A 26832-nucleotide genomic window follows, 5' to 3' on the forward strand; every position below is an offset into this window, starting at 1 on the left:
AATTCTCCCCGGCGAGCAGGAATGATTTGCTGATACGCGGTTCAATTACCCCGGGGCTACCCAGTGTCCCCCAGACTCCTGGTTTTCTTGCCCAGATATCCCAGTCCTGTTTCCCTCACAGATATGGGTCTCCCCAAGTTATCCTATATATTAAAATATGTTTTATCATGTTTGTGCATTCACTATAAACGTCTATTCAGTCAGCCCGGGCATCCATACAGGGGCCGGGAAGTCTAGATAGACACTGGAGTTCAAAGAGGAGACGGGATGTTGAGAGGTGTCGGGGTATTAAGTGGTCAGGGCAGGGCCAGGGCGGAGTACTGGGTCCGGAGAACAGATACCACATGCGGGGAGGACACACTGGTCTACCAGACTCAGTGGAGCCTGTCCAGTATGTGGCAATGGGTTGACTGGGGGAAGCCTCAGAATGTCGGCGCGTTTCCCTGTGGTCAATCCGTATGTCCCGTCTACGGGGCATCCTGAGCCAGCTTGATACGCCCCCATCTCTGACGTCAGCCAAAGGACCCCGATTCCTATTAGCTAGTGGGAGGGAATTCCCACGCTCTGATAGGTCGCTCCTTCCTCCATGGTGAAGATAGAACAGTGGAGGGTATGTAAGGAGGAAGCCGACTCAGAGAACAGACCATCTAGTGGCTTGAGTCGAGGGAGCTGGGCGGGCTATTCAAAGTTGCTCTGTCACGAATAGCAGAGTAACCGGCTTCGTTTTGAACCTAGGAAAGTCTGCCCTGCAGAGACCAAGTCAGGCCCGGTATAAAAGTGTTCAAAGTCCTGGTCTCTTGTGACAGTGTAAAGGGAGAGGGGGTTGGCCTGGTATTAAAGGGGTTGCACACCATATGGTCACCCCCTGACCTCACCAGGGAGGCAAGGGGTTAACTGGACTGCGGTCCAGGAATGTGGCTTACACCTTGTCATGTCAGGAAACTGTATGTTCCCCTGTTCCCATGTTTCATTATAATCCTGTATTTTAATGTTTTAAAGTGCATTTCTGTATCTCCAGTTCTGGAGGTCGCAGAGAGTTCATATTTGGCCAATGTGTGGAGTCACTGTAGGCATTAAGAACTGGCAAATTTCGACCCACTGAGCCCACCAGAATGGAACTTATTAATATGTGTAGATATTAAAGTGTATATGTATGGTATTTTGGATCTGTTCTGAAAATGCAAACTCCATCTGCTATGCTAATAGGTCATGAAGGGCAGCCGGATGATTGAGCATAAGCACTGTGATCAAAAGGTAACTGCCCTGATTGTTTACACTAAGTACTAATCAACAGACCAAGTACTAATCAACAAGACTCTGCCACTCTAATGGTTACCTGAGGGCGGAGAATCATCAAACTGGAGTGGTTTGTAAGTGTTATGTCTACACCTACAAACAATGCAGATACTTCATTTGGTAGATTGGTCGTCGCCCCTGATTTAATTATGAGGCTACCCATAGAGTCCCAGTACACATGGGCTAATTAGCTGGGGGGCATGAGTTAATCTGTGTCTCCACATTAGGGATTGGATACAGATAATTGTTCACCAATACTCTGTATTCAATGTTAAGAATAGGGTTACACAGGTATATAAATTGTGTCAACCCTACAGTTTTTAGTTGTGCTTCTGATACCATCTTGAATGTCACCGGATTGCTGGAGAATTGCTAGCTGATACTTCTCCATTCCCCAACCCTAAGTAAGTTTTACCTTCTTGCCTGTTAATTGTACTATATTGCCGTGTTCATCTTTTTTAAGGAATAAATATATTTTATTATATCTAAGCCTCGTTCAGTTCAACCCAGATATTTGGTGTTCATTATATCTTGTCATAAGTTACCGTGACAGACAGCCACTACTTTAAAAATCTCTATAAAGAAGTCTTCGTTGACACGAGATTTTAACAAAATTCTTTTACTTTAAGGTAAAGGCAAAATACGAATTTGTGCTGTTAAAATATGTGTGAGACATCTATATATTATATTGTGCATTTTGTTATAAAAATACCTATAGGTGTCCAATTTTGACATCATTCGAATGGTTACTTGTTAAACGGAGACTTGGGAGGGTTTTGATTTCCTCTGGCTGATCCTTTTGTCTGGAGGTCACTTTGTGTATATCCCTCCGAGTGCCCCAAAATGTAGCTATTATTTCATGGGGGTCCGACACTCAGGGGTCCCAAGACATAGCTACTATATCATAGGGTCTGCCACTCAGGGGGTCCCAAGACATAGCTACTATATCATAGTGTCTGCCACTCAGGGGGTCCCAAGACATAGCTACTATATCATGGGGGTCCGACACTCAGGGGTCCCAAGACATAGCTACTATATCATGGGGGTCTGACACTCAGGGTGTCCCAAGACATAGCTACTATATCATAGGGTCTGCCACTCAGGGGGTCCCAAGACATAGCTACTATATCATAGGGTCTGCCACTCAGGGGGTCCCAAGACATAGTAGCTACGTGTTTAAAAAAACAACAACAAAAACTTCATTTTCACTGAAACACCTGTGCTGAAGCAGGGATATCCTGAAAACCTGACCTGTTGCTGGCCCTAGAGGATTGGAGTTGGCCACTCTTGCAGTAGACGGTTTGTAAACTGACGAGGCTTTTGATCTGTGTTCTCTTTATTGGGTATGGAATCCTCGACTTGTTGTTAGGGAGGAGAACACTGCATGTTAGGGAGAGTGCGGTTAGGGAGAGTGCGGCTCCGGAATGTGTGCGTTATTCTGGGAGAATATTTAAAATATGCGATATCGCAGACAGTGGAGAGCTGGCAGCATTCCCACATATGTTCCAGGGGTTGTGGGGGGGGAATGCTGAGAGGTGTTAGGGCCGCACGAGACCCAGGATTAAATAATAAATAGCAAGAGTACTACTAGCCAGGCAAAATAAAGAATTATTAGAAATACACACACAGGTCATTTACAATTGCACCATTCCCGCTCCATTACCCACTGCCTGTCACTTTCCCTCCGCACACACCTCTCCAGATTCCTGCTGCATGCACAGTCTGTACCCCTCTCCTGTATGTACATACTGGACATCCTCTGCACCCCTCTCCTTACCCTGCTGCATACACATATCTCCTCTGCACCCCTCACCTGCTGCATGCACATACCTCCTCTGCACCCCTCTCCTGTATGTACATACTGGACATCCTCTGCACCCCTCTCCTTACCCTGCTGCATACACATACCTCCTCTGCACCCCTCACCTGCTGCATGCACATACCTCCTCTGCACCCCTCTCCTGCTGCATGTACATACCTCCTCTGCACCCCTCTCCTGCTGCATGCACATACCTCCTCTGCACCCCTCTCCTGCTGCATGCACATACCTCCTCTGCACCCCTCTCCTGCTGCATGCACATACCTCCTCTGCACCCCTCTCCTGCTGCATGCACATACCTCCTCTGCACCCCTCTCCTGCTGCATGCACATACCTCCTCTGCACCCCTCTCCTGCTGCATGCACATACCTCCTCTGCACCCCTCTCCTGCTGCATGCACATACCTCCTCTGCACCCCTCTCCTGCTGCATGCACATACCTCCTCTGCACCCCTCTCCTGCTGCATGCACATACCTCCTCTGCACCCCTCTCCTGTATGCACATACCTCCTCTGCACCCCTCACCTGCTGCATGCACATACCTCCTCTGCACCCCTCTCCTGTATGCACATACCTCCTCTGCACCCCTCTCCTGCTGCATGCACATACCTCCTCTGCACCCCTCTCCTGTATGCACATACCTCCTCTGCACCCCTCACCTGCTGCATGCACATACCTCCTCTGCACCCCTCTCCTGTATGCACATACCTCCTCTGCACCCCTCACCTGCTGCATGCACATACCTCCTCTGCATGCACATACCTTCTCTGCACCCCTCTCCTGTATGCACATACCTCCTCTGCACCCCTCTCCTGCTGCATGCACACACCTCCTCTGCACCCCTCACCTGCTGCATGCACATACCTCCTCTGCACCCCTCTCCTGCTGCATGCACACACCTCCTCTGCACCCCTCACCTGCTGCATGCACATACCTCCTCTGCACCCCTCTCCTGCTGCATGCACATACCTCCTCTGCACCCCTCTCCTGTATGCACATACCTCCTCTGCACCCCTCTCCTGCTGCATGCACATACCTCCTCTGCACTCCTCTCCTGCTGCATGCACATACCTCCTCTGCACCCCTCTCCTGCTGCATGCACATACCTCCTCTGCACCCCTCTCCTGCTGCATGCACATACCTCCTCTGCACCCCTCTCCTGTATGCACACACAGCAAAGGATAACACTAGGCTTATAAAAGAGAAAAAAGAGGGAGACACAATGGGGTTATATTGTAGGGGCGTTCTCATAAACATCCGCAGTATCCTCCAACGGCTGTCCTCACATACTATACAACCAGTGGCAGAATTGTTGCCCGCCACTGATTGTGATGTGCCCGCCACTGATTGTGATGTGCCCGCCACTGATTGTGATGTGCCCGCCACTGATTGTGATGTGCCCGCCACTGATTGTGATGTGCCCACCACTGATTGTGATGTGCCCGCCACTGATTGTGATGTGCCCGCCACTGATTGTGATGTGCCCGCCACTGATTGTGATGTGCCCGCCACTGATTGTGATGTGCCCGCCACTGATTGTGATGTGCCCGCCACTGATTGTGATGTGCCCGCCACTGATTGTGATGTGCCCAACATTGTTTTATAGTACGAGTACAGCCGGTGGAGGGTACTGCGGATGTTTATGGGAGCGCCCCTACGATATTACCCCATTGTCGCCCTCTTTTATATACCCGGTGTTATACTTCTCTCCCTCATCTTTTCCTGGAAGAGCATTATCGGAAGAAACTGTGACACTTTCTTACTTGAGGCTGAGTGGAGGATTTTGTGCATTGAACACATTTTACTTGCACTTTTTTTGTGTCACTTACACCAAGTCACTTTTGTGTACAAGTGTGTAATATTACTATGGTTTTGTTTAGTAGGTTGTAGATCACTACACCAAGTTTATTTCATAAGACTCTGCTAGTCGTATTACATTTGCACACTGGTGATTAATTGGCTAATTACTTGTCTGAGAGTGCCACCCTGGAACGCTGTGTATATTACTTTGGTTTAACATTATGGGCCATATTCACTAAGCAGCTTTCTGGCATGAGACACCGTACCGCCCATCCAGGTTACCAGGTAACGTGTCTTCCAGCGCCAGAAGGCGTCTTATGGCAGAACACTGCTTAGTAAACGCGGGCCTATATAATGCTATTTAATAGGTCATTTTATTGGGAATGATTTGCTATCTAAATGTGTCTTTAGAAACGTATAAATGATTCAGACAATGCCAAGCTAAGTGTAAATGATGCACCGTTACTGCCGTTACCGATGATTGCGCTTGCAGAGGTACAAATGACATCCCACCCAGGTTTAAATGCCCCAAACCCAGCATCTGCTTTCAGTCTACACTGGCAGGCGCCTAAGCACCAAGTCCCCAGCGCTCTCTCAGCCGGAGCGTTGGGGTCGCTCCCAGTAACACCTCTGCTAGAGAGATACAGATACTGGTATATTCAATGAGCTTTTAAACCATCATACAACCGGTCCATCGTCGGAGTAGTAATAATAATAATAAAGAGATATTACAAATATTGTGGACGTGAGAGGACACTTCTCTGATCAGCACAACTTCTAAAGAGGTCATAGTGGAAAGGAAAGAATATATTGCACAATTACAGGTGGGGAAAACGCGCTGCCACAGGGATCTCGGAGGATAAATGACTCAGGCAGGGATGGAACCGGCAAAGCTTTTTTAGTCACGTCTCCTCCCAATATACTGTAATTGCAGCGGTGTACATGTGTAACCAAGCATCTCCCCAAGGCAGGGTTGCAAGCTACACCCCAATTGTCTTTAAAGAGGCAATCTCCTCCTTGGACTATAGTGTACTAATGAGCTACTACTTAAGTCATAAACCTATTAGTGTCTCATTATTGGAACAAACCAACATCACAGATGCCAGCACCAGCTACATGAAAACACAAAGGGTCCAGAGTTATTTTTGCAAACACTGTTATTCTCACGGAGTTTAAATTCTTAAAAAGATTTATAATTTTACAGGACTATACTACATTCACCCTTTCTTTTTTTTATACACAAACACAATGCAACTTATTTTACCAAATATTAATTGCGATAACTATTGATAAAAAAATATAAAAACATTGTAATCACTCAACCCTAGTGTGATGTTAAAAAAAAAAAAAAGTGAGTAATAGCCACAGAGAAATAAAGTTAAATCAATATATTATGGATTGGAAATACAAAAGATCACCTTTTTAGTCTATATAATTGGATGATGGTGTGCAGGGAATGTAATGAGAATTTGGAGACGCGTTGGGGGGGTGCGCCGGTGGCAACACTGGAGACGCGTTGGGGGGTGCGCCGGTGGCAACACTGGAGACGCGTTGGGGGTCCATCGCTGGCAACACTGGAGACGCGTAGGGGGGTGCGTCGGTGGCAACACTGGAGACCCGTTGCGGGGGGCCGTCGGTGGCAACACTGGAGACCCGTTGCGGGTGGGCGTCGGTGGCAACACTGGAGACGCGTAGGAGGGTGCGTCGGTGGCAATACTGGAGACGCGTAGGAGGGTGCGTCGGTGGCAACACTGGAGACGCGTTGGGGGGGTGCGTCGGTGGCAACACTGGAGGCGCGTTGGGGGGGTGCGCCGGTGGCAACACTGGAGACGCGTTGGGGGGGTGCGTCGGTGGCAACACTGGAGGCGCGTTGGGGGGGTGCGCCGGTGGCAACACTGGAGACGCGTTGAGGGGGTGCGCCGGTGGCATCACTGGAGACGCGTTGGGGGGGTGCGCCGGTGGCAACACTGGAGACGCGTTGGGGGGTGCGTCGCTGGCAACACTGGAGACCCGTTGGGGGGTGCGTCGGTGGCAACACTGGAGACGAGTTGGGGGGGTGCGTCGGTGGCAACACTGGAGACGCGTAGGGGGGTGCGTCGGTGGCAACACTGGAGACGCGTAGGGGGGTGCGACAGTGGCAACACTAGAGACGCGTAGGGGGGTGCGTCGGTGGCAACACTGGAGACGCATAGGGGGTGCGTCGGTGGCAACACTGGAGACGCGTAGGGGGGTGCGTCGGTGGTAACACTGGAGACGAGTGGGGGGGGTGCGTCGGTGGCAACACTGGAGACGCGTGGGGGGGTGCGTCGGTGGCAACACTGGACGCGTAGGGGGTGTGTCGGTGGCAACACTGGAGACGCGTTGGGGGTAATGAGATGTTGGTGGGTGTGTTTAAGTTGTATTAATGCTGTGTTGGTGTGGAGAATAAAACGTGTATTGGGGCAGAAAGCCAATAGTTGCCCAAAACGCAACGGTTTTAAATGGACCACAAAATATGTGCGTGCTTGGCTCGGTCTCCTCTCTAAAACAGGTATTTTGGGGCTAGCTGGCACATTTGCAGTTTGTTTTCTGAACATCTGCTACAAGGCAGCTTCTGCAGTAACCACGTGGTGACGTGTGGCACCTCTCTTCCATTGTGTTCGATTAACAGCACGCTGGACAGCGAGGGATGTCACATGGTGCTGTGCCCACTCAGGGCTGTGGGCAATGTCATGATTTAGCACCCACAGTCTTTCCTAGCGGCAGCCGTCTTGGGAGCGGTAAAAAGCATCCCAGCACAACGGCTCTGGTGCAGCACCTGTCCGTTACTGGAGACTTCAGCCTCCACTGTCGCCCCAGGGCCAAGTCTGGACCGCGACAATATAGTGACAAAGAAATCTGGAAGGATGCTGTGGGGGTGTGGGAATGGGAGGTGATAGATGGGTGTGGGGATGGGGGGGGGGATAGATGCGTGTGGGGATGGGGGGGGGGATAGATGCGTGTGGGGATGGGGGGGGGATAGATGCGTGTGGGGATGGGGGGGGATAGATGCGTGTGGGGATGGGGGGGGGATAGATGCGTGTGGGGATGGGGGGGATAGATGCGTGTGGGGATGGGGGGGATAGATGCGTGTGGGGATGGGGGGGGATAGATGCGTGTGGGGATGGGGGGGGATAGATGCGTGTGGGGATGGGGGGGGATAGATGCGTGTGGGGATGGGGGGGATAGATGCGTGTGGGGGCGGGGGGGATAGATGCGTGTGGGGGCGGGGGGGATAGATGCGTGTGGGGGCGGGGGGGATAGCTGCGTGTGGGGGCGGGGGGGATAGCTGCGTGTGGGGACGGGGGGGATAGCGGTGTGTGGGGACGGGGGGGATAGCGGTGTGTGGGGACGGGGGGGGATAGCGGTGTGTGGGGACGGGGGGGATAGCGGTGTGTGGGGACGGGGGGGATAGCGGTGTGTGGGGACGGGGGGGGATAGCGGTGTGTGGGGACGGGGGGGATAGCGGTGTGTGGGGACGGGGGGGATAGCGGTGTGTGGGGACGGGGGGGATAGCGGTGTGTGGGGACGGGGGGGATAGCGGTGTGTGGGGACGGGGGGGATAGCGGTGTGTGGGGACGGGGGGGATAGCGGTGTGTGGGGACGGGGGGGATAGCGGTGTGTGGGGACGGGGGGGATAGCGGTGTGTGGGGACGGGGGGGATAGCGGTGTGTGGGGACGGGGGGGATAGCGGTGTGTGGGGACGGGGGGGATAGCGGTGTGTGGGGACGGGGGGGATAGCGGTGTGTGGGGACGGGGGGGATAGCGGTGTGTGGGGACGGGGGGGATAGCGGTGTGTGGGGACGGGGGGGATAGCGGTGTGTGGGGACGGGGGGGATAGCGGTGTGTGGGGACGGGGGGGATAGCGGTGTGTGGGGACGGGGGGGATAGCGGTGTGTGGGGACGGGGGGGATAGCGGTGTGTGGGGACGGGGGGGGATAGCGGTGTGTGGGGACGGGGGGGATAGCGGTGTGTGGGGACGGGGGGGATAGCGGTGTGTGGGGACAGAGGGGATAGCGGTACGGGGATAGCGGTATGTGGGGACGGGGGGATAGCGGTGTGTGGGGACGGGGGGATAGCGGTGTGTGGGGACAGAGGGGATAGCGGTACGGGGATAGCGGTGTGTGGGGACGGGGGGATAGCGGTACGGGGATAGCGGTGTGTGGGGACGGGGGGATAGCGGTGTGTGGGGACGGGGGGGATAGCGGTGTGTGGGGACGGGGGGGATAGCGGTGTGTGGGGACGGGGGGGATAGCGGTGTGTGGGGACGGGGGGGATAGCGGTGTGTGGGGACGGGGGGGATAGCGGTGTGTGGGGACGGGGGGGATAGCGGTGTGTGGGGACGGGGGGGATAGCGGTGTGTGGGGACGGGGGGGATAGCGGTGTGTGGGGACGGGGGGGATAGCGGTGTGTGGGGACGGGGGGGATAGCGGTGTGTGGGGACGGGGGGGATAGCGGTGTGTGGGGACGGGGGGGATAGCGGTGTGTGGGGACGGGGGGGATAGCGGTGTGTGGGGACGGGGGGGATAGCGGTGTGTGGGGACGGGGGGGATAGCGGTGTGTGGGGACGGGGGGGATAGCGGTGTGTGGGGAAGGGGGGATAGCGGTGTGTGGGGAAGGGGGGATAGCGGTGTGTGGGGAAGGGGGGATAGCGGTGTGTGGGGACGGGGGGATAGCGGTGTGTGGGGACGGGGGGATAGCGGTGTGTGGGGACGGGGGGGATAGCGGTGTGTGGGGACGGGGGGGATAGCGGTGTGTGGGGACGGGGGGATAGCGGTGTGTGGGGACGGGGGGATAGCGGTGTGTGGGGACGGGGGGGATAGCGGTGTGTGGGGACGGGGGGGATAGCGGTGTGTGGGGACGGGGGGGATAGCGGTGTGTGGTGACGGGGGATAGCGGTGTGTGGTGACGGGGGATAGCGGTGTGTGGTGACGGGGGATAGCGGTGTGTGGTGACGGGGGATAGCGGTGTGTGGTGACGGGGGATAGCGGTGTGTGGTGACGGGGGGATAGCGGTGTGTGGGGACGGGAGGGATAGCGGTGTGTGGGGACGAGGGGATAGCGGTGTGTGGGGACGGGGGGATAGCGGTGTGTGGGGACGGGGGGGGATAGCGGTGTGTGGGGATGGGGGGGGGATAGCGGTGTGTGGGGACGGGGGGGATAGCGGTGTGTGGGGATGGGGGGGGGATAGCGGTGTGTGGGGATGGGGGGGGGATAGCGGTGTGTGGGGATGGGGGGGGGATAGCGGTGTGTGGGGATGGGGGGGGATAGCGGTGTGTGGGGACGGGGGGGATAGCGGTGTGTGGGGACGGGGGGATAGCGGTGTGTGGGGACGGGGGGGATAGCGGTGTGTGGGGACGGGGGGGGATAGCGGTGTGTGGGGACGGGGGGGGATAGCGGTGTGTGGGGACGGGGGGGATAGCGGTGTGTGGGGACGGGGGGGATAGCGGTGTGTGGGGACGGGGGGGATAGCGGTGTGTGGGGACGGGGGGGATAGCGGTGTGGGGACGGGGGGGATAGCGGGGTGTGGGGACGGGGGGGATAGCGGTGTGTGGGGACGGGGGGGGATAGCGGTGTGTTGGGACGGGGGGATAGCGGTGTGTTGGGATGGGGGGGGATAGCGGTGTGTTGGGATGGGGGGGATTGCAGTGTGTGGGGGCTTTGTGTGTGTGTAGTGTAGTGTCTGGGTGTGCGGTGTATTTCGGGGTGCCAGCCTCCCGTCAGTGGATCTGCAGGGTGGGAGGGGGTAACATTAGGGGTATATACCTTGAGTGTGACATCACACAGCTTTCCCTGCCGCCGGATCTCCTCCATGACGCCATAACCCCGGCTGGGCAGATCCCCCACTGTCACATGCAGCAAGTCCTCCAACTCCTCCAGCTCTCCCACCATCTTCCCGCCCGGCGGAGACAGCTCGCAGGCGCAGGGAGGAGAGCGGGCACAGCAGCGCGGAGAACGCCTTCTCACCTGGCCTGACCCCGCTCAGGCCCCGTAGCTCCTCCTCCCCCGCACTGAGTTCCGTGACGCACTTCCTGTTCCGCCATCGCGTCCCAGAGCTGCGGGATCGGAAACATGGCGGAGGCGGCCAATCGAGCGCAGGTCCCGTTATTACGCGGCTCCGGGAGGCGTATGACCGGCAGTCTGGGGGGTGAGCGGTTGGTGACAGGCTGTGACAGGGAACCCCATCCCCCTCTTTCCTGCGGCATCGAGTGACAGAGGAACTTCCGGTTCCGGCGGCGTTACCATGGTGACCGAGAGTTTACACAGCTCAGGACAGGAGCAGCTGAGAGAGAGCACAGGTAAAGACCCATTCATCTCTCCATCGTGTGTGTGTGTGTGTGTGTGTGTGTGTGTGTGTGTGTGTGTGTGTGTGTGTGTGTGTGTGTGTATATATATATATATATATATATATATATATAAAAATAATGTGAGACGCAGTGTTTGTATAATATATAGGAAGACCAACGGAAATAAAAATGTAAAAATCTGTATTGTAAAAAATACAATAAAGTGTATAAATCGCATCACGCAGTCTTACTTTGGCATTTCTGGTTACCCTGAGGAGCATCAATCTTTAAGTTCTGTTCTAGGATGTTTAAATGTAGCCCCATATTTCTTATGTAACAGTGTTTCCCCCACCCAATCGCAGATAGGGGCCATTACAGGGTGTATGGTGCATATACCTGCTGGCAACAGGTGGGCTGAGTCGTCCGCCGATGGTAGTGGGGACACAGGACGAGGCTTCTGGGGTTCATACCCCACATATCTCCTTAGCACTGCTGCACCTCCATGTGCCGTAGGCTCCAGGAACTGAAGGTGATCTCCCACGGTAGAACTTATTACTTCTCCCCGCAGTAAGGTCACGCAAAAGGCAGGAGGTATATTGCAAACAGGAACAGGTGTATTACTACACTCTGTAGTAACAGTTACACAGCAGTCTTCTGCCGGATGCATAGGTAAATTGGGGTAAAGAGCGCTCAATGCCAGGTGTTCAAAATTCAATTCAATTAAACCAGACCACAATCCAGGAATAATAGTCTCAGAATAATGAGTTTTGTAATATATAAACAAACAATTATGGGTAAGAAAACCCCCTTAAGGCTGGTAGTGTAAGGCAATGAAACCCCCACCATCAATCTCATTGGGGGCCAACCCTGTGGTATAAAATATAATAACTCACTGTTTCCTGGCGTGGCTGGTAGATATGCTTCTTCCAGATGTACAAAAGATGTAAGGAGCGCACGATCCAATAAGGAGCAGAGGGAGGACCCAAGTAGTAAAGTACAAATTTATTGGGTCATCAAGACATTAAAATCCAACGCGTTTCGAACGTGCTATCGTACTTTATCAAGGATAACATACTGTGTAATCAGTTCCTTTAAATACCCTCTACCTGTAGCCCCATTCGCGCCAAAAGGAATTGCGTCATGACGTCATCACGTCTGCGCGATAGCACAGCGCCTGCCGATGACGTCACCACGTCCATAGCGCAGTGGAGCGAAGACGTCAGAGGCAACAGCATCTAAGAGCGGAAGTGGCGGCAAGGGAGGGCAACCAACTAAAACAGCCTGATGGCAATAGCCAACGGAGGGCAGAGGAGGGGAGAAGGAAGGGTGGGGGGGGTGGGAAAAGAAGAAAAGGGCGGGGTGGGGGCGGGAAAAGAAGAAAAGGGGAGGGAGGGAAGGAAAAGAGAAAACAAGAAAAGAAAAGAAGGAAAAGCTTCATAATATAAAAAAATATGATGAAAACGTTAACATAAACTCTAATAATAATAATCACAAAAATTATATGGAAACAATAATAACAAGAACTGTGAAGAAAAGCAACAAAAGAAACAAAAAATAATATGATATACATAAAAAACCAAGATAATCATGACCTATTGCTGTATACAAAATCATGAACATTTAACTAATGTGCTAAACCTCGACAAAGTATATAAAACTTGATGAGTGGTGATAAATCTCTATAGATAATAAAATAATAATAATTATAATTGTAACCCTGCTTCCTATCGCTTGGCAAGCTGTTACTCTGTGCTGTGTTACCTGCTGACTCACAGGGCCTGAGCCTCTGCCACGGAGAGCCCGGGGTGCATACAATATATATATAGATATATATGTACAGATCCCGCCAAAGGGGGAGTTAGTCTTCGCAGGACCTCGATACAAGAATTTCTCTCACACGACCATGTTATAAAACCAATCTTGTTTACTGATAAGCCAACCTTACAATACATTGCATGCCATGACATTCCAATCCGCTGGTACACAACATTTAACACGCCACGGAGGATGTCCACAATTATGCGCCTCGGCGGACGCCAACAATAACTTGCGCCTCGGCGGACGCCAACAATAACTTTCCCCCAATCCCACCACCGGGTGTTCCCACCCCGTGTCCAAATACGTTAATCAGTTCTCTCGCTTCCAACGGCCGTGTGTATGTGTATGGGTGACTGCGCAGCCACTAGGTCTTAGGTGATTGAAAAGGTAGAGTTGGTGCACTTGATGAAATACCTGCCGAGCACTCCGGTGCTCGGAACTGCTACGGTTCTTCGAAAAGAGTCTCTGGGGATCCCACGCTACGAAATGGGGCGCTTCTCCCCGACAGGATAGTCCCGAACACAGCAGTAGTTTTAGGGGGGGTAAATCCCTTACTAAGGGTGTCCCTAGCTCCGCTTGTCTCTACGGTGACTCAGGGCTAACTGGGCCGGGGCACCTTGACTGCGCCTGGGGGTGCAACCTCCCAGCGCAGTGTCTCCGTCTCCTCGTCTCTCCACGATGCTCTTTCTCCATGTGCGCGCAACCACTCCCTATATCTCTGGCAACTCCTCGGCCCATAGGCTAAACGCGCTCACCTGACCCTCCCCGTGGGGGCTGCTGGGTCAAGGGACTGCTCCTTTCCCGCCAACATGTATTCTCCTCCTTCGCGGGCTCTGCAACTACTCCTTGCAAGCGCAACCTCTCATTACTCGGGGTGAATCAAGGGTCACGGCTACATAATTATTAACAATATCCTTACAATGTTTGTGACAAATATGTTCATAACTCGAAAAGAAAAAAATATGTATTGAAAAATTGTACCAAAAACTCAAGATTATACTTGCAGTTCCTAAAACAATTTTAAAATAAAAATAAAATTAAAAATAACAATTAAAATAATAATAATACCAGAATATAATAAAGGACTTGGAGGAAAAATGTATTTATTTAACCATTAAAGAAAGTGGCTTAAATGCCATTCAATGTTCAAACCAAAGGGGTGACGTGTTCTAAGAATAAAAATCCAATAAGCCTCCCTTTGGTTTAACAGATTGACACGATCACCACCTCTGGATTTCTTATGAACCAATTCAATACCTAAAAATGAAAAGTTCTTAATACCTACTTGTCGACATTCAGAAAAATGTTTGGACACTGGGTGGTTAAGATTTCCTGATTTTATTAGTCTTAAATGCTCTTGAATTCTAATTTTGAATGCTCTAATAGTCCTCCCCACATATCTTTTGCCACAACCGCACATAATGAGGTGTACGACAAATTGGCTCTTGCAGTTTATGAAACCATTGATATGATATTTCTTTGTATGATTATCCACTTGTGTATCACTCAAAGATGGGAGACAATCAGAAAAAGTAGCAGAAGGTTTCATAAAACTACATAGTCTACATGGGCCACATCTGAAAGAGCCCTTGGTGGAAAAAGATGTATTACCCATATAGGGTGCCCTAAGTTCACTAGGAGATACATAAGAACCTATATTTTTTGCCGTACGAAATACAAATTTAGGTCCTGACCCAATATACTTGCTCAAAATGGGGTCTATAGATAAAACATTCCATTGTTTTGAGATGATAGCTTTAACGTTTCCACTCTGTTTATTATATTGAGAAATAAAAAGTGGACATTTATTGTCAAATCTATTGAAATTTTTAATTGTTTTTTTGTTCTAGAAACCACCCTTCCCATGAGCAACAATACTACTGTCAGGAAGTGGGCATCTGTTGTCCCGAATAGGTAATAAAGATACTCTCTCTGTATTAAATGCAATTTCAAATGCTTCAGTAATGCCCATAATAGGGTATTCCCTATCTAAAAAATCTCTGGGCAAATTCTTCAGACTGAGAAAGAAAACATTCTAAAGTAGAACAATTCCTTCTCAGCCTGAGGAACTGCCCTTTGGGGATAGCCCAAATGACCTGTGGCGGGTGGCAACTGTCCGCCCTCAAGAACGTGTTCCTTGAGTTCTTTTTTCTAAACACGTCTGTCTGAATAACTTTATTAATATCTACAAATAACTGGAGATCCAGAAACAATGTGATGTGAGTGAAAGTTTAAAGTGAATTTAAGATTATAGTTATTATTATTAATATAATCAACAAAAGAGTGTAGTGAAATAACATCCCCTTTCCAAATTATAATGAAATCATCCACAAATCTTTTATAATAAATAATATTTTTACGAAAAGTGTTCATGCAAGAAAAAACAAACTATGATTCCCACCACCCCATAAAGAGATTTGCATATGACGGTGCAAAACTCGTGCCCATAGCAGTGCCAATTAATTGTAGATAGAATTTGTGATTGAAAGTGAAAAAGTTGTGAGTTAGAAGAAACAAAATAGCATCCAGAATAAATGAAGATTGAAAGATTGAAATTTCTGGTACAGCAGGGCCCCGGGTATACGGTGGGTTCCGTTCCAGGGGCCCGCCGTACAGTGAAAATCGCCGGAAAGCGGATCCGGCGATTTTCAGTTATGTGCATGCGTTTTTGCCGTTCTGCGCGCGCAAACTACGGTATGCGCGCGCAGACAACGGTCTGCGCAACCGCCCTTTCTGCGCATGCGCGACTGAGGATCAAAGATGGCGGCCCCCTTCTTGGTGCCGCCGTATCGGCGGATCACCGAAAAGCGAAGCGCCGACAAGCGGGGCCCTGCTGTATCTCAATAAAATGGCGGACAGCCTCCAAACCCTGATCATGTTGTATAACAGAATAAAGGGAGACAACGTCAAGGGTAACCCATATACAATGATCATCCCAAGTCACATGTTTTAATTGACTCAAGAGATCACCAGAATCTAAAATGAAAGAGGGCAATCTCTTAACAAAGGGCTGAAGGAATTCATTAACATATCTAGAAAGACCATGTCCCAAAGATCCAATACTAGAGACTATTGGCCGGCCCGGAGGGTCGACCAATGTCTTATGGATCTTTGGGAGATGGTGAAAGATTGGAATGATGGGGTGGGATTGAATAATAAACTGAACTTCATTTTTAGAAAGAACTTCCATCATAACACCTGAATCCACAAGCTCCACAAGGGCCTCCAAAAAAGACAAGGTGGGATCATTGGGTAGTATAGAGTAGGACGAGGTATTGTCAAGTTGGTGTAAAGCTTCCCTGACGTAATTGTCTCAACTCTGCACTACCACTGCACTACCCTTGTCAGCACTTTTTATAATCAATGAAGAATTACTTTGAAGGGCTTTCAAGGCAATACGTTCGTCTTGATTCAAGTTATCCTGATGAATACGTGAAAAAGAAAAACCTTGAGCTTGAAGACGAAGGTCCCTAATAACCAAATTTTCAAACATAGTTAGAAATTGACCCTTGGTATAAGTAGGGTAGAAAATAGAGCTTCTCTTAAGACCTGAATTCCATTCTGAAAAAGTAGGAATAACCTGTTCATTAGAAATTTGTTCAGAAAGGAGATCCTCCATATCCTCAAGGGTACAAAAGTCCCCAAAAGTATGCAGGGCTGTCTGATCAGCCGGTATGGTATCGGGTGGGGGGTGCATCACCCTCGCTAATGGGTGGTGCCCCCTCACCCAAGCCATCCATCCTGGTCAAGACATCCTCATCATTTTTATAAAAAAAAAATTTAAAGACAATTTGCGAACAAATTTGTATACATCAATAGTAGTGCCAAACAGATCGAAATTGATATTTGGTGAAAACTTAAGCTCTTTGTCCAAAAGTGACAATTCAATGGGGGAGAGGTCAGTTCCTGAAATATTAATAATGTTAGGAAAGTCACTCAAAACTTCTTTCTTTTGGGAGCAGACCTGTACCCGCTTCCCCCCGCACTCCCTCTCCCCTCCCTCTTCCCTCTTCTAACTCTTTTGTGTCCTTTTGGAATTAAGGGAAAGATTTTTGTTGTTGCTTATCTTGTTGACTATTTTGTTGTTGACCTTGTTGATGGTAAGTTCCAGTAACGTGGTTAGATCCTGTTGAGGCCCCTGATCTGGACTACTGTCCCCAAAAGGCACGACCTCCCCTTCTTCATCCCCTTGAGGAAGAACCACGACTGCGATAATTATCTTGATCCTGAGCATTAACAAAAGATACAGAGTGAGAGGTTGAGGTAGTTTCCACATCCGAAATGTCAGAGTCACCACTTGGATACTCTATGTGCTTGGTTTTCAAGATGGATTTCTTTGGAGTAGATATAAAATGTGTATTTTGTGTGTTTTTTCTTGAAGGATCCATCTTGAATCTGATTTATTCTTTGCCAATGATAAATTTGATTCTTTTCATAATCATTTCTATCTCTATCATATTTACTTTGGTTTTTTTTTGCCATGATATCAGATTCAACCTCCTCTACCGTATTCAAGAGTATACAATCAAATTCTTTAGAACCTTTCAAGTCCCGAAAACCATGCAAGTTTTTTTGTAAGTCCTTAATTTGTATATCCAGCTGTTCTTTTTCCTTTATTTTCTGTGCCACTATCAAATCCATCAAAGAACAATCATTGAGAACTGACACCCATTTTGCCTCAAAATCCACATCCTGGAAACCAAAGGTTGGGGCCTTTTTGACACGTAGTCCCCTTGGTATCCTTTTGCATTTTAAATAATTTTCAAGACTAATAATGTCTGTCTTCATGCTGCATATCTGGGGCAAATATACCCGATCATAGATCAATCTACTCTATTCTCTGAATTTGAACATGTTCATATTGGACCAAACATTTTGGACATTTATATACCCATGAGGTGACGTCACTCGTGTGCGCCCGCTTCCAACCTGACACGCATAGCCCTAATGCTCCCACCACGCTAGAGGTGGAAGGGGATAATAAAATAACAATAACTTTATTGATACACTAAAAACGGACAAACTGCCAAAACTAACTACAACTGATATAATACACAAAAACGTTCAGCTATGAACTACCACATAATAAAACAAGATTAAAGAAAACCTAATGATAAATTAAATACATTTAGATGCAAGAAGATGTTTAAACAATCACAAACCCAACCTGACTCTGATAATTAATAAATAATAAAGTATGCGACGCATCACTGGCGCGCAAGCGCAATGCGTTCCCACTGACTTTTTGGCGCGAAATGGGGCCTATAAATGTGAGGAGGTATGTTTTCATGTTACACCTTGATAAAGTCCCACGGGACGAAACGGGTTGGTGCGTGGGCTGTGTTTTTGTCCCTGTGAGTCCATGGAATAAATACCCTCAGTTTTTAGTCTGGAGTTGTGCCCATCATTTTTTCCTATAGGATTTTTTTCCTCAGGATCTTCTTGCTAGCAGTGCTCCTTTGCTCTTCTTGTTTATGCTGACACAGTTTTCATACTGTGCTGTATGGAGCACGCACCTCTGTATAAACACTCACACACACACACACAATACTCTCCTACTTGTACTAATTTGTGTTGTTGTTTTGGTACCCAGAAAGTCTACTCTTAGTGGAGTGAATCCCACCATACACAATTTTAACATTAACTTTGTATATAAGAAACACATGTTTGATTGAATAAAATTGTATTATTTTGTATTTTCTGAGGAGGTTTCTGACCAGTCTCTCGTGGATATACATATTATCCTTTGCCCTTATGATGATTGTGAGTAATTTAGAGTATATGGCATCAATGTGTTGATCAAATAATTTTCATCAATTTGGTTGAGTGCAAATGTATGGGGATACTGTGTTTATTCGTCTCTGATCAAATGTCTCTCTTGTGATATATGTTATATTCCCTATGCACCACCCTTCACTTTATCTATTATTGCATTGGGGTTGAGCGGTTAGTTAACTTTCTTCATTTTTGTACTAAATGTGTCTTTTACTTACCTCCAAAGACACCTTCCTTAAAGGCCAGCCACTGTTTTTACCCTTTCCCACTTCTGCCCTCACTACCTCCCGACTCCCTGCTATAGCACTAATCTTATTGCCACCTCCAGGACCCTCTACCTCTCATTCGTCTCACCGCCATCTCCTAAGTCCTTTACTTTTTTCCCCACCAGTTCAGGGATACCTATTACAAACCTCTCCACACATCATAATATGTGTAACCTGTTGTGTTTATTTTCCAGAAAGTTAAAATGAGCGCGAAAGGCAGCAATGTGCGGGTATTTGTGCGTTTTAGGCCAACAGCCAATTTCGCTCAAGATACAATCAATCTCGGGGAAGATAACAAGGTAAGTCATTGTTAGCGCCAAGGAAGATGTATTCCTGGAATGGCTTTTCTGCTTTTTGTAGCCAAAGCTTACTTCATTGTGGGGCGTGACTTTGGGTAGCAGAGCGGGGATGGACCGCTCTGCTACCAATGTGCTCCTTTTGCACTCACTCTCTCCACACTCACTCTCTCCAGCACTCATCAGTGATTTTTCACTTTTACTGGACAAGTGGATTCTTTCGAGCCCTGTATATAGGGAGGTACATTTTTTCGAGCCCTGTATATAGGGAGGTACATTTCATTCTTCTGGCGCGAAATGTCATGCACGGAAACATTGAGTTTGTCCAATGGAATATGACTTTCTAGGACCAGCACAGCATTTAGAGCTGTCCACTAGACTAGAACATATATGTGTGTATTTTCTGTTTGCATACAGCATGCTTGGGAAGAGGTTAAAATCTAGATTCTGGCTTCTGTCAGCAAATGGCAGGCTGCTAAGGAATCCCCCTTTTTATGGCAGGCTGCTAAGGAATCCCCCTTTTTATGGCAGGCTGCTAAGGAATCCCCCTTTTTATGGCAGGCTGCTAAGGAATCCCCCTTTTTTCCAATACACACTGGAAATTGTATAATATAAAGTGAGGGTAAGAAATATTGGTAACTGTACTTTATTCTGTTCATCTTTTACACCTCATAGCAGGTTTTTTTGTGTGTGCCTATTGTACAGTTGTCTATAACAGAGGTGCGCAAAGTTTTTGGAGTGCGCCCTCCTGCCTGGGACCCCGCAGCGTCATTTGCCGCGCGTTGTCATGGAGACCCGTCACATGACCTCGTGTCGTAATTTGCTGCTGCGTTGCCTTGGCGACGCGTCACCAAAGACCAGGCTGGCAGCAGGTAAGGTACGTTACGGAGGCCTCACCCGGCATTTAAGTTAAATGCCTTGGGGAAGGGCGCAGGGCCTCTGTATCCACCACGCCTCCCCTAGCAAATCTTGCGCCCCCAGTTTGCCCACCGCAGGTCTATAATAATAAGAGAGGGTATGTGTGTGTCTGGGCCATAGCTCCAAGACTGTGAAACCTAGACACCTGAAACGTGCAGGCATACTAAACGGCCCTAGGGGTGTGTACGTCGTAGTTCTTTTTTATTTATTTAAACTTGTTAATTCTATGGAGTTATTAACATTTCTCTGACAAGCAAGTCAGTCAGTGGGTGTTGTACATGGCAAGCTATGTATTTGGCACGTGAGATCATAATGCACATAGTGAGGTAGAATGTAATGCTCCAAAATTAGAAAGAGTTCCATCTGTAGCATATATTGAGCATAATAATCCAGGTGACAATGGAGTGTCCAGGAGAAATTAATGAACTCAATAGGGAGGGATATGTGTCTAGTGGTGTCCACTTGACAATCACAGATATGACACATTAATGAACACCCAGCCAATATAAGTGAATCAAATAATAAAGTTGCACAGGAATATACACATATATATATGACAGGGCACTGCGTCCCTTTACCTGTGTACTTCTGAGGACACTCCAGACATCAGGGGCGTGCAGTACATCCAGTAGCAGATTCCAGTGGATAGCAGCAGATGATGAAGAGCACAGCCAGGAACATCCAACTTCTGACTTGAAAATGAAGAAGAAGGAAGAAAGCAAGCAACTCCAAAATAGCAATGAGGTCAGGTTTATTGCAGGCTAAAAAGACAATAAAAGGACCACACGAACGCACCTACGCGTTTCGTGCAACAGCACTTTATCACCTTGATAAAGTGCTGTTGCACGAAACGCGTAGGTGCGTTCGTGTGTGTCACGGTAGCTAGTGATAGGTTATAATAATACACACCAAAATATCTGGGTTGAATTGAACACGACTTAGATATAATAAATATAGTTTATTCCTTAAAGAAGGTGAACACAAGATATACAAATAACAGGCAAAATATAGACACTTACTTCACGGTTGGACAAGAAAGCAATCAGGATACAGGATTGGCAATTCCTTCCACAATACAGGTTCAGATGAAGACATCACGAAAAGACACGAAGACCACTGAGTATAGGACTGACACTGGTTTATATATAATTCCAATCCTATACCTTATCATTGAGTGCAGGCCATTGGAGAAAAATTACCTGCACCCAATCTCTCCTTGCCACCTCACCTGAGGGGCACCGTAATACCTGCCCACTGGGTGGGTATTATTCTAATCAGGGGGCTTATTTCCTCAGCCCCCCTCCCAAAAGACTGGCGTCTTAAAGTCAGGCTTTGCCAGGATACCCTTTGTCCCAAGGTGTGAATTACAACACTTAATATCAAGTACCCATGTCCTGCATTCCTTTGTGCTCGCATACACAAGCAGGGTGGGGGAGTCTTTGATCAGGAGTTTATGATAAACCACTTGTCTCTCATCCTAAGCATTACCATACCATATGGGCTCTGAGTTTTTATACCAGACCCAAAATACAATTCACTCTTTAATATCTTCACATATTAAAATAATCTGTTCTGCTGGGCCCAGTGGGCTGAAACTTGCCAGTCCCTCATGCCGGAGGTGACTCTCCATGGTGGCCAAGTTTCAGCTCTCTGCGACCCCCAGAACCGTAGATACCAAAAAACAAGTTAAAATTCTTATTACTTTAATGCAGGATTCTCCCCTCTAAAAATGAATCTCTGCTTTTCACTCTTTCCCATTGAAATCAACGGGCTCCGCCGCTATAGGCTTTCAGTGGAGCAACTCCGCTGTTGAAGTCAATGGGCTTCGCCGCTATAGTCTTTCAATGGGGCAACTCCGCCATTGAAGTCTATAGGAAAACCACAATTCTCTACATTTGCCCATACTCCGTCTTGTTGTTCGGAGAGGGCTGGAAATGGCCATGCAGTCATGCCGGAACCGTAACTACATGCGACCTAAATCCCAGCCCCCTGGTCCTCACAGAACCGGAGATATGGACTTACACATTTTACAGTTTTGGACTTGGCCGTTTTAACGCCACGCGGCTTTTCCCCCATTGGAATCAATGGCCGGCGCCGCCATAGGAAATGCATGGGCGAGCGCCGCCATGGGATTCAATGGGGCCTCCGCTCCGCCATTTGAGTCAATGGCGCGACCCTCCTGCTGAGCTCGACCCTTTACGGGGGTCCCTCATTCTCGGACCCGGTGGTGGTCGTGTGTGGGGGTGGCTAGGGGCAAAAATAATCTTAGTCCTGGGTGCCCTAGAACCTAAGTTTCCCACGCCAATTGTAGTTGACTTTGAACTAGTAGTGATAAAAGCTCTTTAAGAAAATGTATCCGCTTTTGCGGTCTGCGGTTTGGATGGCTGCCAACCCGTTCCTGGAGGTCGGCATCGAGGAATCCCCATTGAAATGGATGGCTCCATTGACTTACAATGGGGAACCGCCGCTCCTCCTCTCGGGCGCCACCTGCAGGTCTTCTACGAAAACAGGCCCAAATCGCCGGAATCTCCATAAGGTTGCATTGGGCTGCAATGGCGACTTATGGAGAGCTGCAAATGGAGCCTGAAAAGGCGGGAAAAGGGAACAAAGGGCTATAAACACTGAACTAACATGAACCCCTTCCCTCCCGCATCAATCCCAGTGTATGTGTTGGTGCAAACACTGGAATGGGAACAATACACATTTACAGGGGAACATACATTTGGTTGCTGAAGCAGGGGAGAAACACATTGCTGGACCGCAGTCCAGTTAACCCCTTGCTTCCCAAGTGAGAGCAGGGGATGGCCAAATGGGGTGTAACCCCTTTTATACCGGGCCAAACCTTCTCTCCCATGACAGTGTGGTCCTTTTATTGTCTTTTTAGCCTGCAATAAACCTGACCTCATTGCTATTTTGGAGTTGCTTGCTTTCTTCCTTCTTCATTTTCAAGTCAGAAGTTGGATGTTCCTGGCTGTGCTCTTCATCATCTGCTGCTATCCATCATAATGCACATAGCCTGGTGGCAGATAAGGAGAGTCAGATCACTATAAAGTTTAGAAAGAAAGCAGACAAAGAAAGGAAGAGAGGAAGTCAATTGAGACAAGAGGCGAAAGCAACAATGCTGGAGAAGGAGAGAGAGGAGGAAATATCTGGGGACATGGTAGGCTATGTATCTGGCAAGTGATATCATAATGTGCATAGCCTGGTGGCAGATAAGGAGAGTCAGATAGGTATAAAGTTTCCACAGAAAGAAAGAGACGCAGTCAGTTGACGTGTGAGGAGAAAGTAAGAATGCTGGAGAAGGAAAGAGGCAGAAATAATTGGGGACATCATAAGGTATTAAAGGAAAGTGGTGTGAGGCAGAGAGGGAGGGACACAATTTATTATAACTAATTTTGATGACTGCAACCCGTACGAAGCCGGGGCTTTGACCATCCAGTTTAATATAAATCAATTTAAAACAGAAACAATCCAATAGTGATACTCATCCGCTATACAACAGAGAGTAAAATCAGGCGTTTAGGGAACATCCAGAACATAGTCTAGGACAGGGGTGCGCAAACTGGGGGGCGCACAATTTTCTGGGGCGGGCGCAGTGATAACAGAGGCCCCACTTTCTTTCCCAAAGCATTTAAATGAAATGCCGGGGAGCGCGCGTGAGGTCTCTGTAAGTTCCCTTACCTGGTCTCCGGCGGCTTCTGGCGACGCGGCACATGATGTTGCGTTTCCATGGCAACATCAGAAGACGCCAAAGAACAGGTAAGGGGGGGGGGGGGGGCGCAGACTGAAAAGTTTGCGCATTGCTGGTCTAGGAGGGAGATGAGCAATAATAAACACTGACATGCTTTCACAGACCATCGATATTCACATCAAGAAAGACGAGAAGTTTGGTGTCGTGAATAACCAGCGCTCTGATTGGTCCTTTAAAGTGGATGGATTCCTTCACAATGCGTCCCAAGACTCTGTCTACAATGCTGCGGCCGAGCCGGTGGTGTCCAAGGTGCTGGACGGCTACAACGGTAACTGTGCAATGTTTTAGATCAGGGGTGGCCAACGCCAGTCCTCAAGGGCCACCAACAGGTCAGGTTTTCAGGATATCCCTGCTTGAGGCTAAAGTGGCTCAATCAGTCCCTGCTTCAGCACAGGTGGCTCAGTCTTTGACTGAACCACTGATTGAGCCACCTGTGCTGAAACTGTGATATCCTCAAACCCTGACCTGTTGGTGGCCCTTAAAGACTGGAGTTGGCCACCCCTTTTTTACGTGATTAACCCATACATGGCAGCTGGGCCGGCAGTTGAAACGCGCGCTGTCTTTTCCCGGTTCATTTCACCAATGTTACTGCAGGTTTTACTCGTAACCGGTGAATAGTTTGTCTTTAATTGCAACACGAACAAACTTGGACAGAGTTACCCCATTCAGGCCTATAAGGCAGCAAAACAAAGGTGGAAAGTGCCAAGTTGTGCAACAGTAACCAATACAATCCAAGTACTTACAGGTGTCTTTTAACCCTTTCACTGCCAACTGTTCTTGCAAAATATAGTCTCGCAGGTAATGATGTAGACGGGCACTTTGGAAACGACCGCAAATGAAGTGTGCATTTGAATGGCTGTGTTTATCCTGGCTCTGTCCCCAGGAAGTGGAGGTCAGACATAGGGCGTTAGATTAGACACAGAGTTAAGAGAGGATAAAACATGCTGAGATGTTGGTGAATTCTCTGGATGCCGATACAAACCTGTCCTCTGTCAGCTCCTGTGCTGCGTCTTTTAATTCTCAACACTGAGGAACAGGACAGGTTTGGGTCGCATATAATCGATTTAACACCAGTTGAAGGAGCAATCAATCCCACATTAGCCATCCAACATTTTGTAAGCCATTTAACTAGCTAATTGGCTTCCATAAACTAATCTAACGGTTAAATACAAAGATTTTACCTTATTGGGGGGGGGGGGGCGGGGTGGATTTCTTCAGGGCCTGGGGAAATATTTGTCGATCAAGTATTTATTGTTTTTTTCAGCTTTAGCCCACCCTGTCCTTATTTGAGAACCAGTAAAGATACGGGGTGGGGGGAACACAGCCAGGTCCGAGCCCGAGGAAATCAAACCCAAGCCTCGGCTCTCCATGTTTACAAACTAACGAGGGGTTGCCCCTTTAATTGGAGGGATTCTCAGCCACCTCTTGGCAACGAAAGCTACAATCTATTTTTCAAATTTGGCTTATAGAAAAGTGATCATATTCGTGTGATTATATTATTCATAGTATTTCATGGTTCCATGGATGAGGTGGCACAATGAAGGGACGTCACATTAAAGCAGGGTTCATCTACTGCTGTCCTCAAGCCCCCCCAACAGGTCAGGTTTGTATAGAATCCCAGATTCAGCACAGGTGGCTCAATCGGAGGCTCAGTCAAAGACTGAACCTCTGAGCAACCTGTGCTGAAGCAGGGACTGATTGATCCACCTGTGCTGAAGCTGGGACTGATTGAGCCACCTCTGCTGAAGCAGGGATATCCTGAAAACCTGACTTGTTAGGGGGGACCTGAGGACTGGAGTTTAGCACACCTGATATATATTTTGGAAAGCTGTCTGTGTTCGCTCTGCATTTGGACACCTCTTAAGATATCGGAAGCACAATTTGGATGATGTTTCCTGAGATCAAGTAGCCGGTTTCTGTCTCTGTTTGGAAATTGGATACATTCTATTTTTAATTCTATGAGTTATTACAATTTCTCTGACAAGCAAGTCAGCCACTGGGTGTACCTGGTGGGCTATGTACAGTATCTGGCACGGGACATCACACTGGTGACATCATAATGCACATAGCCTGGTGGCAGATAAGGAGAGTGGGATAGCTATAAGGCCACGTCCATGGATAGTGCTTTTGGGGGCGGAGGCTCGGCACTAAGCCCCTACTGCCGCAATGAGAGCGGCTTTAGTAGGGTCTTGGCAAAATTCTACATTTTCGCGCTTGCCGGAGCGCAGGGCCGGTCATGTGAGCGGTTCGCCCATTGAGAGCGAACCAGCTCCGTGACGTCACTGGCCCGCCCGCCGACACGCCCCCGGACGGCGCTGTCTAAGGCCAGGGTAAGCACCCGCTTTCCCTCAGCCTCAGCGCGCCTCCGCCCGCAAGCACTATCCATGGATGCGGCCTTAAGTTTACACAGAAAGCAGACAAAGAAAGAGAGGAAGTGAGTTGGCGCGTGAGGAGAAAGTAAGAATGCTGGTGAAGGAGAGAGAGGTGGAAAGAATTGGGGACATCATAAGGTTTTAAAGAAAGGGGGTGAGAAGAGGAGGAAGAGGAGGAGGGGAAGGTTGACATTGGTTTCTTAGAATTCCCGAGCAACAGCGGGTACTTTTAAGCCATGTTTTGTGTTCTCCTTGCTGTTTTTGATATGAGATCCTGGTGCACACAGGAGGACACACAGACACAGTCATTGTATAAGTTCTTTTCTCAAAAAAATCAATATAGAGAACAACGGTATCAGACAGCACCCATATTAAATAATATGCACTCTCATAATCTATCAATGTATATGTCTGCTAG

General features: G+C 48.7%; 2 protein-coding genes across 6 annotated transcripts in view; one reads left to right on the plus strand and one right to left on the minus strand.

Moving 5' to 3' along the window:
- Positions 1-11142, minus strand: part of KLHL18 (kelch like family member 18) — a 56451-nt gene extending 45309 nt beyond the window's left edge. For both annotated transcript variants that reach the window (XM_075588088.1, XM_075588087.1), the window contains exon 1: positions 10698-11142. In XM_075588088.1, the coding sequence (XP_075444203.1) occupies positions 10698-10823 (126 nt within the window). In that variant the 5' untranslated portion in view covers positions 10824-11142. The remainder of the gene's footprint in view (positions 1-10697) is intronic.
- Positions 10946-26832, plus strand: part of LOC142487940 (kinesin-like protein KIF9) — a 32184-nt gene continuing 16297 nt past the window's right edge. Inside the window, exons 1-5 of one of the 4 annotated variants that reach the window (XM_075588092.1) lie at positions 10946-11230; positions 14887-14950; positions 17527-17610; positions 19272-19376; positions 24145-24310. In XM_075588092.1, the coding sequence (XP_075444207.1) occupies positions 19281-19376; positions 24145-24310 (262 nt within the window). In that variant the 5' untranslated portion in view covers positions 10946-11230; positions 14887-14950; positions 17527-17610; positions 19272-19280. The remainder of the gene's footprint in view (positions 11231-14886; positions 14951-17526; positions 17611-19271; positions 19377-24144; positions 24311-26832) is intronic. The other 3 variants (XM_075588089.1, XM_075588090.1, XM_075588091.1) reach the window with 3 other exon arrangements.

This window comes from Ascaphus truei, chromosome 2, assembly GCF_040206685.1.
Source record: "Ascaphus truei isolate aAscTru1 chromosome 2, aAscTru1.hap1, whole genome shotgun sequence".
NCBI classification, from domain to species: Eukaryota; Metazoa; Chordata; class Amphibia; order Anura; family Ascaphidae; genus Ascaphus; species Ascaphus truei.